This window comes from Paroedura picta, chromosome 1 (genome assembly GCF_049243985.1).
Source record: "Paroedura picta isolate Pp20150507F chromosome 1, Ppicta_v3.0, whole genome shotgun sequence".
NCBI lineage: Eukaryota > Metazoa > Chordata > Lepidosauria > Squamata > Gekkonidae > Paroedura > Paroedura picta.
Genome location: NC_135369.1, coordinates 23,033,066 through 23,045,074, shown reverse-complemented (window position 1 = coordinate 23,045,074; position 12,009 = coordinate 23,033,066). Strand labels below are relative to the sequence as shown.

Sequence of the window (12,009 nt, the reverse complement as noted above, 5' to 3'; positions counted from 1 at the left end):
CTGCTTTTGAATGGAGAATGTAAAATGGCTTTTGGAAAGGGGGTCAGGCTCCTTAAAACGATGGGGCCATGATGGCATTTTTAGGAACGGTGGGTAATGTTGCACTGTTTCCAGAACTTTTGTGGAAAGCCCTCACTGGAAGACGAAGAGGAGGAGCTGGGCTCTTGTATCCTGCTTTTTACTACCCAAAGGAGTCTCAAAGCAGCTTACAATTGCCTCCCCTTTCTCTCCCCACAACAGACACCCTGTGAGGTAGAAGAAGAAGAGTTGGTTCTTATAGGCTGCTTTTCTCTACCTGAAGTAGTCTCAAAGCAGCTGCCTCCCCTTTCTCTCCCCACAACAGACACCCTGTGAGGTAGAAGAAGTAGAGTTGGTTCTTAATAGGCTGCTTTTCTCTACCTGAAGGAGTCTCAAAGTGGCTTACATTCACCTTCCCTTTCCTCTCCCCACAACAGACACCCACCCTGTGAAGTAGGTGAGGCTGAGAGAACTGTGACTGGCCTAAGATCACCCAGCTGGCTGCATGTGGAGGAGTGGGGAATCAAACCCCATTCTCCAGATTAGAGGCTGTCATTCTTAAATGCTGCACCAAAATGACTCTCAGCCCAAGTGACAAACGCTGCATGCATAACATATGCAGAAAACACTGTTTGGTTTGCTAGAAAGCCCTTTTGTGGGAGTTCTTGGCCATTAATCACTGGCTTTCCTAGCCTTTATTTGTGCCCTGGGGGTCCACTTGGTCCCCCCCCCCTTTCTTGAGGCAGCTGCCCCAACAGGGCTATTACTGGAGAAGAGCATCTTTTAGTTGCAAGGGAAAACAAAATATTTTATGGAAACAGCTGTAGGAATACATCTGTGAACAAGCAAAATGAGCCCCAAACCGAGAGGCATAACAGCTAAATTGCTAGGCATCATAGTCCTGTACACTGCGTTAGTCTGGCTGCACATGGAGTTCTATGTATTTCTCAAGGCCTCGTTTCAGTGGTACTTGGGATTGTTTCATCTGGAGAAGGAGTGGGGAGAGACATCATGCATCTCTTGAAGTAGTTGAAAGGCTGTCACTTGGAGGAGGGTAGGGAGCTCTTCCTCTTGGTGGCAGCAGATAAGACTTGCAATAATGGGTTTAAAAGGGGGGGGCAAGGTACCAGCTGAATATTAGGAAGAGAAATTTACAGTAAGGGTATTCAGCAGTGGAATTAACTAGAAGAAGAAGAGTTGGTTCTTATGTGCTGCTTTTATCTACCCGAAGGAGGCTCAAAGAGGCTTACAGTTACGTTTCCTCTCCCCCCAACATACACCCTGTAAGGTGGGTGAGGCTGAGAGAGCCCTGATATTCCTGCTCGGTCAGAACAGCCCAAGGTCACCCAGCTGGTTGCACGTGGGGGAGCACAGATTCAAACCCAGCTCGCCAGATTAGAAGCCCACACTCCTAATCACTACACCAAACTGGCTCTAGGGAGTTGGTGCGCTCCACTGGTGGTCTTCAAGCAGGAGCTGGATGAACCCTTCTCAGGGATGCTGTGGGCTGATCCTGCATTGAGCATGGGACTGGATTTGATGGCCTGTATGATTCTAGGTACCACGTAGGTTTGTAGTGTGTTTCTCTGGACTGCTTTTCCAGAATGCTGCATGCATGCGAGTAAAATGGGTCACAGCTCTTCAGAGCCTCAGTCCTTGAAAGCCTGGCCTACTTCGTACGTTCATGGGGAAGAACTTTTAAGAAGCTTACTGTGCTACTACATGTCCAATAACAAACCACTTCAGAATCCAGTTCCTCTGAAACGTGTTTTGGGCTCTAAAGTTAACCAGAATGACATTCTTGACCAGTTTAAAACTCTTCCCTATGCCTAGTCTCTAAGCAGTTCTTGCACTTTGCCTCTTCATGGATAATTAATGGTGTGTATGCTGAAGCTGCCTCCCCTCCCCTCCATCTGAAATTATACATATGCACACGGTGTTTCTGTCTGGTGGATTTGACCGATGGGTTCTTTCCCAGCAAGCTTAGTTTTTGAGTAAAGAGAAGATGAAGCAGTTTAGGAGAAGGGAGAAATCAAATGCCTTTGAATGGCAGTGAGCTTATTTGAAGGGACCTGGATTCAGCAGCTGGCCCCACCCTGCTGTAGAAAAGTTTCCTGGTGGGGAAAGAGGCAGCAATCACTGTTTCTTGCTCCCCTTCCTAGTATCTGGAGAGGCGACATACGTCACACTGACAAGTCTTCGCTGTGAAGAGCTCCATAGACTCACGCCTGCTGGCTCCGCAATGCAGTCGCACCTTAATCTGCAGGGGGAAAAGGGAGGGGAGAGCAGAGATCAAAACATGCCAATCGGCCCCTCTTTTGGGGAGCCTCCCTCCCTCCCTACCCTTTCTCCTGAATCCAACCTCCAAAGCAGCCATTTTCTCCAGGGGAACTGACCTCTGTTGCCTGGAGATGAGCTGTAAAACCGCAGTCCCACTTGGAGACTGGAAACCCTAATTTGCAGGCTCCACCATTATTAATCTCCAGCTATTCCCCCATCCAGTGCTGGCAGGCCCATGTCCAATGAGCTTCACAGCTGAGGGGGTGGACTTAGATCTTGGGCCCTTTAAGGGACTCTGAGAACCGTGCATAGGACTGCCAGTTACGGGTTGGGAAATCCCAGGAGATTTGGGAGGGAAGGATTCTCAGCAGGTTATCCTGCCAAAATGTCCACTCTCCAAAGCAGCCATTTTCTCCAGGAGAACTGAATTATGGGAGATCTCTAGGTCTCCCTAGAGGACGGCCACTCTAACTGCATCTTGCCTCTCACCTTTTGCATCTTGGTGATGGTACAGCACTGGGATACTGATGTGATGTTGTGCTTGAAGTTGCTGGCCAGGAGGACGGAGTATTTGGAGGGGAAGGCGCTTGACTCGCAGTAGCCCACACAGGCCTGGACCACGTGGGTGCCCTGGCAGCTGCCTCGGTGGTCACTCTTAATGGTCACATTGAAAGCTGGTGTGGAAGAAGGGAAGAGGTCTATGAGAGCAGCAGCAAGCTGCCGTGGAGTTGGACCTGTATCAGGCAAGAATCCTGGCCCCAAAGATGAAAATACAGCCCCCGTGCCTTTTGCTCGTTTATTTAATATATATATATATATCCCACTTTTCTACCCAAAGCAGCTTACGTGGTTTGCCTCCCCTCCATTTGACCCTCACAGCAACCGTGTGAGGGAAGTTAGGCTGCGAACATGTGACACCCAAAGTTACCCAGCAAGCTTCCATGTTCATGGGGATTTCATAGAATCATAGAGTTGGAAGGGGCCATACAGGCCATCTAGTCCAACCCCCTGCTCAACGCAGGAACCTGGTTTGAACCTGGTCCTCCCAGATCCTGGTGGTCCGGCTGTCTATGAGGACTGATTCATGAGAAGGTAGACCGAGCAGCTGTATAAAGAAAAGTGGAGTCATCCACCCATCCACTCATTTCAAATCACATGCAGTTATTCTGCAAGAGCACTTGTATCGTTCACCAGCCAACTCACTTGCGCTGTATCGGACTCATGTGACAACCAGGTGCATGGGTCTATGTGCTCAGCAGGCATGCCAAAAGCAGAAATCTCTGATTTTTCTTCTTAAAGGAGAGGAGTGAATAGAGACTGGCCTATCTTCTTAACATTGCTAACATTACAAAGAGATTTTTTAAATAACATCAGGAACAAATATTTTCCAAATATAGCCTTGGAAGGGGGAGGGGGCATTGTTTGGCGGCTGATCTAGAATTGATCAACAGCAAGCTTTGGAATCATTTCCTCTTGTGCAGATTGTCCTCTTCCTGAGTGGTCTGGGCACAGTGCCAGAGCAGTAGGGCAGTCTTGCATGCTGCCTGCGGCCAGCTGCTGTCTTGATTGGTGTTGCTCAGCTATCCAGAAAACCACCTTCTGTTTTTCACAGGTCTCCTTAATACACACAGGTCTGTTTCAATTGTGTTTGGAATGGCTTCGACACTCAGAGGGATCCTCTGTCTAGAAGGATGGTTTATAAGACTGGATGGAACCTCAAAGAGATTTGGGGGATATCGATGCCCCCACAGCGATGAACTTGAGTTACGCAGTTTTAGTGTGGCAAAACCTTGAACGCATTCGCCAACATGGTTGAATATAAAGACTACCATGACCTTTCATAGCTCTCAATGGGATCTGATGCTAGAGAGACCAGCAACTGAATATTCTTATCGCTTTATAATGTTGAAAAGTTCTGTGGATCAGATTCTCTGAATTCCAGCATGGGGCAGTGGTTAAGAGCAGCAGATTCGAATCTGAAGAATCGGATATGATTCCCCACTCCTCCTCCACATAAAGCCAGCTGGATGACCTTGGGCCAGTCACAGTTCTCCCAACCCCACCAGCCTCACAAGGTGTCTGTTGTGGAGAAAAGGAAAGGAAATTCCCAACTACCTGCCCACCATATATGGAGAAAGAATGCATGTATGGATTAAGGACCTAGAATATATTTAGTGTGCTCTCTAGGACACCCATGTTTGGTCTCCCACAATGGTTGGTCCCTGCTAGCCAATTAGATCCCGAGGGGATCTCTCCCGCCCTCCCCCAGACCTTGGTGCTTACAGTGCAAGTGACAGCCCAGTCCTGCAGCTTCCTCTCTCCAGCATCCTATGGCCAGCAGAACATACAGGATGGCAGAATAGATGGATGGCATCACCTCAAGGTTCTCTGAAAAACATTTTCAAACATGTGGTGCAGCCTCTGCGTGTGGACACAATACACGGCCTGGCCCAACTGTGCAGAACCCCAAAGATGGACAATTTGATTTGCTTACAGTGGGAGCCATAGGAACTCTGCCACAGCCAAAATAAATAGGAATCTTGGGCCTCCTTAGAGTTTCTTCTGGCATAAGCTTTCATGGAGCCAAACCTGCTTCTGCAGTTGCCTCTGAGGAAGTTTATGGTGGCAGATTTCAGGGACGGGAGGCCGTGCTGTCAGCTGGCACAGACACAAATGTGCAAGTGCAAGGAAAGGAAGACTGAAAAACCAACACCACCAGAATGCTCTTGTTTTAGCTGTGCTCGGGTGAGCGGGGCTCTCCCTCTGGAACAGATGCAAACATCTGGAGGTACTAAGACACATTACAGAGTGCCAGGCCTGGGCCTGGGCCTGGGCCCCCCACTCCATTTCAGACAGCTGAATACAATCTGAGGGGAGTGGAATGTTCTCTTCCATTTCTCTATGTGTCATGCCCAGTTAGGATCACACAGACAGGGCTTCAGCCTCCCCTGTGCCCCACTTTCCCAGCTGGAAGCAGTCTTGGGGTGGGAGAGTGCTGTTTAGGAAACTCACGTCTCATCAATGATACACTTAGATCTCCCCAATGGCAAAACTACCACCCAGCCTTGTGAGCAAAGGAGGCATCAAGTTTGGCAGCTGCCACAAACACAGCACTGGTCAAGTAATATAGGTTTGTAGAGTGGCACTTTTTGGGTGGCCACAGAGAAAGGCATCCCCTGCATCCCCTCCACACGTGACCCAACTGGACTGCCTGGGGAGGGCCTTGCCCTCTTCTGGCAGCAGCTGCTGATGCCTCTTGGAAAGGTAGGGCTTGTGCCTACTCTGAGAAGCTAAGATGAGAGCTCTGCGGATCAAGTGTGGCCGGGCTCCAGGACAGGGATTTGCAAGTCACCCTTGCGTGGCAGTCGAATTAATTTGATTTTTTAACCCACAGGCTTCAAACCCAGTTGTAGATTATTTTTTTAAGTATTGTGTTGTTTGGATTTTGCATCTCCTTAAGGATTTGGAGGCTGGTAAGTGGCAAAGGGCAAGTCTCCACTGTTACAGCCAAAAAGGCTGTCTATCCTGGCCTTCCCCCAGGTAGTTCCATACATTACACGTGGCTTTCCTGTATTCTGTTTAATCTTCACAACAACCCTGTAAGTAGGCTATGTTGAGAATGCAGCTAGCCCAAGGTCACCCAGGTAGCTTCCTAGCTTAGGGATTTGAACCCAGCACCCTAAGCACTTCAACATCCATTTCTTTCTCTCTCTCTTTCTCTCTCATGCACACACACAGTTTTTTTCTCTTTCTTCTTGTGCTGTCTTCTCTCTACCAGTTTCCCCTCTGCTTTTTGAAGGCTGATAGACAGCTTTGTCCTTCCCTCTTCCCACAGATCTGACACTCATCATTTCTATTCGTGCCTCACTTTTCAGAGAGTGCTGAGTCTTTGACAGCTTAAAAAAAACACCTTGATTTGATCCTCCCAACCAATGTTCCTGCTCAGCATGACTCAACCTTCTTACTTGGTGGCTGTGGGTCCCCTTTAGCAAGGACCACCCACATCCTAACCAACCCGGTGTCTCAGTCCCCTACTTCTAACAGCCCATTTCCCCTGACTTCTGCCCCCTGGGCACTCACCGGCTCTTCTCCTGGGAGCTTTCATGGGTCTCTAGGCAAGAGAGGTTCCAGCCAATTGCTAGGACTGGCCTGTGCTGTACTCACAGGGGTATTTCTAGTCCAGGTGGCTGCCTCTCCTCTCACCTGAGCCCAGCCCACCACTGCTTTTACCCTCCCCATCTCCCCACCCACTTCCAGGAGAAAGTTTGTCTGTCTCTAAAGGCAGAAAGAAGCCTGCAAAGGCCAGCTTCTGGAAGCCGTTTAGACTTGGAAACGTCAGACTAGCAATTCCATGGGGAGGGGCTGCGGCTCCATGGAAAAGGCTCAGCTTTGGATCAATTGCAGGCATCTCCAGTTTAAAGCAGTGGTCCCCAACCTTTTTATTACTGGGGACCACTCAACGCCTTTAACTGAGGCCCGGTGGGGGGGTAGTTTACTCCTCTACTCTCAACCACTGCCCTAATGCTCTCTGATCGCTATGGTAATGTTTAAACATCCCTTCAAAATAAGATACAGACATGCCACAACAATTAACATGAGGAACATTTTATTTTCATGGAAATTTTAACTCATGACAATGACAAATCAATGGGAACCCTGAGCTTGTTTCTCTGCAACGAGATAGTCCCATCTGGGAGTGATGGGAGACAATGACACCCAAAGTGTGTTGTAAAGGGCCGGAGGGGATGAAGTAAAGGGCAGGGGGGGGGAGAAGGCGTCCTTCGGGGCCCACCTCCAATTAGTTGACAGACCCACCTCCAATTAGTTGACATACCACATGTGGTCCGCGGCCCACAGGTTAGGGATCGCTAGTTTAAAGGACCAGGTGGGGGATGGTGTGGGTCCTGGAGGGCCCTTGAGCATCTGAATAGACGACACTGGAGAGATCAAAAGTCTGATTCAGTATAAGGTAGCTTCAGGTGTGTACAGGTCAGAGGCTGGGTTCATAGGGTGGCTGCGGGTGCAGGCTGTTCGTTCTAAACATTCGCCACGTGAAGAAATGATCTTTGCACAAGAAGAAGCATCTGCACACTCTAAGGCTGGGGTGGCCAAACTGTGGCTCTCCAGGTGTTCATGACTACAATGACCATGAGCCCTTGCCTCAGCAGGGGCTCATGGTCATTGTAGTCCATGGATATCTGGAGAGCCTCAGAAAGGTTGGGGACCACTGGTGTAGATGGCACCAACCCAGCCAAGCTGCTTGCCCTGCTGCGACCCTTGTGAAAGGGTCGTTTGACCCCCAAAGGGGTCCTGACCCCCAGGTTCTAGGGCCTCAGCCAAGCTCAGCTTCAGCACCCTCCAGCTCTGCTTTACACACATGAAGGTGTCTAAATTCATTTTGTCCCCACGGATTGGACCAGTGACAGATATGGTGGCTGTCCAATTCACACTTTTGTGAGTGGAGCAGCTCTGCTAATTTTTTTTACCATGAGAATAACTCTTTTAAACCATGTTGTTTCCAGCTCTGAGCTATCTAGGAATTTATTTGTACTTATTTTTTTCAGACCTGGAGTGATGAGGTCATCAACCAGCATTCCCCATGGAGAGAAATTATTGCTTAGTAGCAGTATACATACTCACTGCCCAGGAGTAATTCCATCATGGTGCTTGCAGCTGCCATGTTTTGGGGAGGCAGCTATATCCCAAACTTTTTTAAAAACCCACACCTGCTGGATTAGGATCCACTTTCCCTATCCGACAAAGGGGAACTTACACAGTGACCTCCATAAAACAAAGTCAGCTGCTTCAAGGAACCCTTGAATTATTTTTTTCTGATCAACACAAATTCAAAGAGGCCCAGTTGTTCTTCTCCCTCCACCCCTTTCTTCTCTTCCTTTAAACTTCCCTGCCCAATATTTCTTTTTTCTTCACCTCCACAGAGGAAAAGTTGAACTTTAAAAGATGCATGTTTTGTTACAACACAAAGAGAAAATACTTGTTTTAGGGAGGGGGGAACATGATTTGTGGTGCTGGGAAGGCAGGAGGGAAAGCTTTTTGGTAAAAACAGTGAACAAGATGTGGAATGCTTCTTTATTGCATACTTGTGTATTGTATTAACATGTATTGATTATCTTTGATGGCTTTTCCAAAGGCAAGTTCAAAGACATATCTATTGACTACTCTCAATCACGTACAAAATCTCTGGCACCTTCTCCAAAGTCCCATTTTAACAACTGTTTTGCCCTACATTTACTTTGGACTTCAGTCTGGGATGGCTTCGATCTCTTAAGACTACTGAAGATCCAAGAGCAAAGTAATTCTGAGAAGAAGCTAAGGGTCAAACCAGCGAAGATGCTGGAAGATCTGTAATTAGCTGTTCCCAGCATTTTTGCCTCTTATTCCTCTTCCAGTTTGGTTCTAGCCACCTCCACACCATAGAACCAAAACTTCATTCCCTGGAGAAATGTCTGCTGAGGGAACCACAGCTTCCACAGTCCAGGGCAGTCTATCTCTGAATCCCAACATTTTAAAAAAAGATAAATTTGGGGTCTCCACTGGAATTGCTCAAGGTGGTGTCTGTGAGAAATTTTCCCAGGAAGGTGCTTAGAGAACCCAGGAAGTCGGCCACAGCTGGGCTGGGCACTTGGTACTTTCTCCTCTGACCAGGCAGACATCCAGCCAGTCCATTTTCTCACCGTGCCACGCCATGCGTCTGGCTCTGAGTGCCTTAAGTAGGTAATTATGTTGCTTTTGCAAGAGGCAATGTCTTCTTTAAAATATTACCTCCCATTTGGGCCCGGGGTTGTTCTAGGACACAGGGGCCAATAATTGAGGCCATATCCCACAGAGGCACTAAATGGGTATCAGCTTCTCCCAGGCTGGTGTTTTCCACCGAACCATCTAGAAAATCCAGAAAACAGCCTCGTTCTATTTTTCTCCACTTTATCCTGAGAAAAACATCCCTGTGAAGTAGGTTTGACTGGACGCAACTGGCCCAAGATCACTAAGCAAGATGCCATGGCAGAGTAGAGATTAGAACCTGAGTCTCCAAATTGGCTCTCAGAGATGGCATCTCAGTTTTTTGCTTGGTTCTTTCTGTTTCCAAGTTTGCTCAAATTTCAGCGTGCTGTCTCTCCAGGCAGCGTGCCCTTGCTTTCTCTCTTGCCTCTGATTCCAATTTAATTCTAGTCAGCTTCTTACCATAGAACCAAAGCTTCAGTCACTAAAGACATCTGCTGAGGGAATCAGGGCTCCCACAGCCAGGAGCAGTATATCTCTGAATACCAGCAATTGGGCACAAAGGTTTGAAAGGGCCGTTGTGGCTATGCCTGGCCCCTGGAGGGCTACAACAGTGTTGATGCACTTCCAGTCTGACCCTACACAGCATCTTCACAAGGAAAAGAAAGAGAGGAGTGAGTTTTTATACCCCACTTTTCACGACCGAGGGAGCCCTGAAGCAGCTTACAAACACGTCCCTTCCTCTCCACAACACACATCCTGTGAGGTAGGTGGGACTAAGACAGCCCTAAGAGAACTGCTCTGTGAGAACACCTCTATGAGAACTGTGACTGGCCCAGGGTCACCCAAGCTGGCTGCATGTGGAGGAGCGGGAAATCAAATCCTGCCCTCCAGGCTAGAGGCTGCCGTTCTTAGCTACTACACCATGCTGGCTTTTCTGCCACCTAGAGATGCCACCCTTCAGGCCTTCTCCTCCTCTCCTTTCCACCTAGTCTGTCATCTTTGAGCTCATCTGCACTTTCTTTCCATTTTTCTCACGCGCTCACCTTTATTGTTTTTCTTAGCAAAAACTGTACCCACCCTTCTGGCTTTGTTCTGGCTACAATTGCCTGCAGCCCCAGGCATGCAGACATAAGCTCCAATGAAACCTTTGGGGGTGAAAACTGCCTTCCAGCCAATTTATGGTGACCCCATAGGATTTTCAGAGCAAAAGGCAAACAGAGGTGGTTCTCCACTGCCTGCCTCTGCATATCAACCCTTGGCTTCGCTGGGGATTTCCTACTCAAGTACTTTCCAGGGCTAACCTTATCTATCTCATGAGATTAGGCTCATCTGGACCCTCCAGATCAGGGAAATGAATCTTTTACTTCCTGGTTAACAAAGTTAGCGTTGGTAGGCCTGCTTCATGCCATTGGGTTCCCCCTAGCGTCACTGCCTGACAGGCCTCAATTGGGTGGAAAGGTGGCATATAAATGTTTTGAAGAAAGCAGTAATGCTGGTGAGTGAACAAACAAGGGGAAACACTAATCTGAATGTGGAAGCTTAAACCCAGAGATGGGGCTGTCTGTCAGGCTGTCTGCCTCTGGCTGCTGAAGTAATGTGGCCTGTCGGGACCACGTGGGAGGCCAGGGGAACAGCTATAAATCAGGGCTTCTGTGTTACACTCCTGCCTCACCCTTTTGGGGCTCGGAGGGGGCCTGGATATTCATCCCATTATTCAGGATGGGAAAATATTTCATTTATTATTATTTATTTAATTTATTTATACTCCACTTTTCTTCTCAATGGGGACCCAAGGCTAAGGTGACCAGATTGTCCCACTTTGGGAGGGACATCTGGGGGTACCTGGCAAATTGTAATGTTGAAATTAAAAAATATATATTACAATACTATTTTTGCGTTCTATGCCTTCTATGAAACTTTTTGTTGCTCCATATAGACCAAATTTTTAATCAAGAACCCCCCCGCCCCGGTCAATGGTGTCCCACTTTACCAATGTTAAAATCTGGTCACCTTACCCAAAGCCCCTTACATCCTCTCCTCTTCTCCATTTAACCCCACAACAAGCCTGTGAAGTAGGCTACCTAAGTGAGTGTAAGCTACTTTGGAACTCCTTCGGGTAGTGAAAAGTAGGGTATTAAAAAATCCAGCTTTCTCTTTCCAGATATTAGTCCAATACCCATTAACATACTGAGGAGGGGGAGGCTTAACCCCACCCATTGTGCCATGGTCCTGACAAGCAGAGCCAGGTGCTTGAGTGAAAAACAACACAATGCTTCAGAGCTCATTCCGTCACGCTCCTTTCCATTCCACCTTTCCTCTTCCGTTGTTGGCACCTAAAGTTTGGGGTGCTTGTTGGAAGGCCAGCTGTTGGCTAGGACAGAGGAGCCTTGCATACATAGGTTCCAGGGACAATGCCAGGCATCTGCTGTTAAGAAAGAATCAGGGTAGCCTCATGATGTGCCTGAGATCCCGAAGAGCTGCTGCTGGGCGGAGAAGCCAAGCTGGTCTTGCGAGAGGCAGGTTGGTGTGTTGCAAGTGATTTTACAGTGCAGGTGACCAGAGGAATAAGCCTCATCTCATGCAGTGAGTACTTAGGCCCAAGTTAGCAGAAGCTGACGGAAAAGAAGAAGAGCTGGCTTTTTGAACCTTGTACTTTGCTACCCAAAGAAGTCTCAAAACAGCTGTCACCTATCTTTCCTCTCCCCACAACAGACACCTTATGAGGAAGGTGGGGCTGAGAGAGCTCTGAGAGAACTGTTCTATGGGAACAGCTCTAAGAGAACTGTGCATAGCCCAAGGTCATCTCGCTGGCTGCATATAGAAATCAAACCGGTCATCACTCTTAATCAAACCAAAATGGCCAGATTCCAGCTGGACACGTGGGGGCACTCGCCCTGCCCCCTTTCCTCCATCTGGGCTGGGAAGCTGCCTGCCGGTGGGAATTTCCGCTGCGCAGCTGAGCGAAGATGC

The 12,009-nt window shown here is 48.3% G+C and overlaps 1 protein-coding gene across 1 annotated transcript; it reads right to left on the bottom strand.

Moving 5' to 3' along the window:
• Positions 1–830: 830 nt before the first annotated feature.
• Positions 831–6,403, bottom strand: GPHA2 (glycoprotein hormone subunit alpha 2). Its single transcript, XM_077328465.1, has 4 exons — positions 6,379–6,403; positions 4,582–4,686; positions 2,788–2,972; positions 831–2,278 (listed from the first exon to the last, which is right to left on the bottom strand). Exons 1-4 carry the CDS (start codon positions 6,401–6,403, stop codon positions 2,177–2,179), a joined length of 417 nt encoding a protein of 138 aa, XP_077184580.1. The 3' UTR covers positions 831–2,176.
• Positions 6,404–12,009: the final 5,606 nt, after the last annotated feature.